The sequence below is a fragment of the Cervus canadensis genome, chromosome 10, assembly GCF_019320065.1.
Source record: "Cervus canadensis isolate Bull #8, Minnesota chromosome 10, ASM1932006v1, whole genome shotgun sequence".
NCBI lineage: Eukaryota > Metazoa > Chordata > Mammalia > Artiodactyla > Cervidae > Cervus > Cervus canadensis.
In genome coordinates, this window is record NC_057395.1 from 43,665,518 (window position 1) to 43,668,382 (window position 2,865).

The following is a 2,865-nucleotide window of genomic DNA, read 5'->3' on the forward strand; positions in this document are numbered from 1 at the left end:
GACCCATGCCCAGGGAGGCCGGGTGGGAGCCGGAGACTGGAAGGGTGAAGCCTGGGTGCCTGGGGGCAGCAGCCATGAAGGGCCGGCAGCAGAGGTGCAGGTGGGCTCAGCCCTGGGCCCTGCTCTTGCTTCTCTTAGGTCCACAGCTCCTGGTGACTTATGGCTGGCGTCCCCAAGTGGGTGAGAATAGTGAAAACAGAAATACCTTGGAGCTTTACTTTCCTTCCGTTGTGGAGTATGTCTTACACATGTACAACCTGAGGAGCCTGGACAGGAATGCTTACAAAGTGGTGCGTGTACTGAGGTCATGGCAGGAATTGGTAAGTACCATATTTTCCCCACTGCAGGCTTCACAGGCTGTTACTAGGGTTGGGAGGGTGTGTCATCAAGGGATCTCGATCATCATTTGACAACCATAAAATAGAGGGAAATACAGCCTATTGGGTTAGTTTCAGTTTTTATTGGGGAAAAAAAAGGGAATTTTTTAAACTCTGGGAGGTGTGTTTTCAGTTTTGTCATTTTTCACCTTGTTTTATGAAGAATAAGCAAAATATGAACTATGAGGGGATGAAACTATTTATTTAAAAACAAAAAAGAGCCAGACAGAAAACCCCGGATTAGAGACTTAGAATCGATTTCATGGAAATAACATTAAACGAGGCTCATTTAGGAAAACCAGAGAGAGAGGGAAAAGGGAAAGCAGCTGGAGGCCCTTCATCCTGAGGAGCCTCTGGGCGTTCAGGGCCTCTGCTCTGACCCCATGTGCTCCGGGCTCCTTCTCCTCCATGGATCGAGCATGATTTACACTCTTCCCAGACCACGTTCTGAAACCTAAAATGTTCTCATGGCAATGAAATCTGCAGAACACGACCAGGGGTGCAATTTTCACATGCACTGCAGACAGAAATGCTGAGAGCATTCTGCAGAAGGAGCACTTCCGGTCCTGTGTGTGGCCTTATGTGGATGTGTACCTGTGCTTTGTGTGAGTGCCTGGAGGTGGGGGGACACGCTGGGGCAACAGCCCCCTGCACCTCTGGATCGAGTGACAGAAGGAAGGCAGAGGGCTCTCCACACGACTCCAGCTTCCATCCAGGGACAGGAGTGGGTCCCGCCTGGCCCTGCTCCCCGGCTGCCCCCAGCTGGGCCTCTGCCTGCAGTCTCCAGCCTGGAGTGCAAGACTGACTCTGGGTGTTGGGAATAAAGGCTGGGCTAGAATGGGGGGACCCTGCGAGGCCTGAAGTCCAGGCAGTGGAGAAGAAGACAGTGCACTTCGTGAGAGGGAGGGTGGCTCTTGTAGTCATTGTCCCAGTCCTGTGAATGTGCTGTGTGGCTGCGTCCTCGTGTCTGTGTGTGTTGATATGTGCATGTGTGTGTGTGTGTGTGAGTGTGTGTCTGTGTGTGTGACTGTGTGTGTGTGTGTATGTATGTGTGGATGTTTGTGGATATGTGTGTGTCTGTGTGTGTGGGTATGTATGTGTCTGTGTGTGGATGTGTGAGTATGGATGTGTGTGTGGACATGTGTGTATGGGAGGAGAAAGTATCCACTTTACTGTCTGAACAGAGAGAAATAGGCCTGGTGTTCTCCATGGAGCTGCAGTTCGCCCGAACCAGGTGCGGGAAATTTGACGAAGACATCGACAACTGTCCTTTTCAAGCAACTCCAGACGTGAACAATGTAAGACACACACCAGCCACCCTCAGGTTACAGGGCCATGGACACTGCATCAGGGCGGGCGGTATGGGGAGTGATGATGACGCCATTCCAAAGGACACCAAGGGGTCGTCTGCAGGACGGAGGCCAGCCAGGCAGGCCAGCCCAGGGGTCACTGGTCACTTGTTCACCCCTGTCCTGTCTGCTCACTGATCCCATTTCGGCTGCTGCTTCCCAGGTCCCTGTAGGGTTAGACTGTTCCTGACCACGTGGTCCAGGCCCCTGGGTGGAAGGCGAGATGTCCCCTCCCTGGTCGTCACCCACCGCCCCGCCCCGCCTTCCGGAGAAGGAGTGTGGGGGGGAGGGGCAGCATCTCCGTGGCCGAGTGGTCCTCCTGCCCCTGCCCAGAGCTGGACGGATGGAAGCTGAGCCCCCCTGCCCTCCCTCCCAGGCCCTACCCTGTTGCTCCTGATCCAGGTGAAAAGGGGGTGAGCCCCACCCCCGGATAAGACTGGGACAGGTCAGAGGCCCTGCTGGGACACTGGGGGCATGGGTCATATGGGACATCCTGATGTCAGGGGGAGGAGTCTCTGGAGATCACAGGCCTGGCAGGGCAGGGTGACCTGCCCAGCCAAGAAGGTCGGGTGTGCTGGATGCCAGCTTTAGAGCTGGAGACCCCAGCTTCACAAGTCCCTTCCGCCTAGTCTGTCACTGCGCTTGTTCCCACAGACCGTCACCTGCTTCTTCACGGTCGACTCTGAACCCTGGGTGACCAGGTTCCAACTCCTGAACGACACCTGCTTGGGGGGCTCTGCTGAGTGAGGCCACACCCCAGCCTGGGGGCACCCCGCCACCCTGTCGTGTGCCTTCAGTGTCCGAGCGGCTCTGGCTCTGTTCTCTGGATGAGCAGCTGTCTCGGGGTCACTCACAGGCCATGCGAACACGCCTCCCTGTCCATGTCACCCCGTAGAATTGGTCATTAAACGTCAGCATTGCAAGCAGCCTTGTGCAGCCTGGTTCCAGAGGGTGGGGGCTGGGCAGCTGGGGCCGTCCTCCCAGCAGGGCAGCCGGCTGGGCCCGGGGGCTGCACGTCTTCCCTTCAGACACATGAGCCAGCTGCCGGCGGCACAACCTAGGAGCGCAGGTGCCTCTGAGCTGTGCCTAGGTCTCATGGGATGAGCATGATCCTTAGAGGGACATTGGCATGGCTGGAC

At 56.3% G+C, this 2,865-nt stretch overlaps 1 protein-coding gene across 1 annotated transcript; it reads left to right on the forward strand.

Moving 5' to 3' along the window:
• LOC122448529 (cystatin-9-like) lies at positions 1 to 2,652 on the forward strand. Its single transcript, XM_043479907.1, has 3 exons — positions 1 to 320; positions 1,562 to 1,675; positions 2,381 to 2,652. The coding sequence occupies exons 1-3, from the start codon at positions 6 to 8 to the stop codon at positions 2,471 to 2,473; spliced, it is 522 nt and encodes a 173-aa protein (XP_043335842.1). The 5' UTR covers positions 1 to 5; the 3' UTR covers positions 2,474 to 2,652.
• Positions 2,653 to 2,865: the final 213 nt, after the last annotated feature.

What these genes read in the sequence shown, in the direction of transcription:
- LOC122448529 (XM_043479907.1), top strand. Translation starts at nt 6, where the DNA reads ATGCCCAGGGAGGCCGGGTGGGAGCCGGAGACTGGAAGGGTGAAGCCT. An exon ending in TGAGGTCATGGCAGGAATTG is followed by an intron (nt 321 to 1,561) that starts GTAAGTACCATA and finishes CTGTCTGAACAG; the next exon opens with AGAGAAATAGGCCTGGTGTT. An exon ending in CAACTCCAGACGTGAACAAT is followed by an intron (nt 1,676 to 2,380) that starts GTAAGACACACA and finishes TTGTTCCCACAG; the next exon opens with ACCGTCACCTGCTTCTTCAC.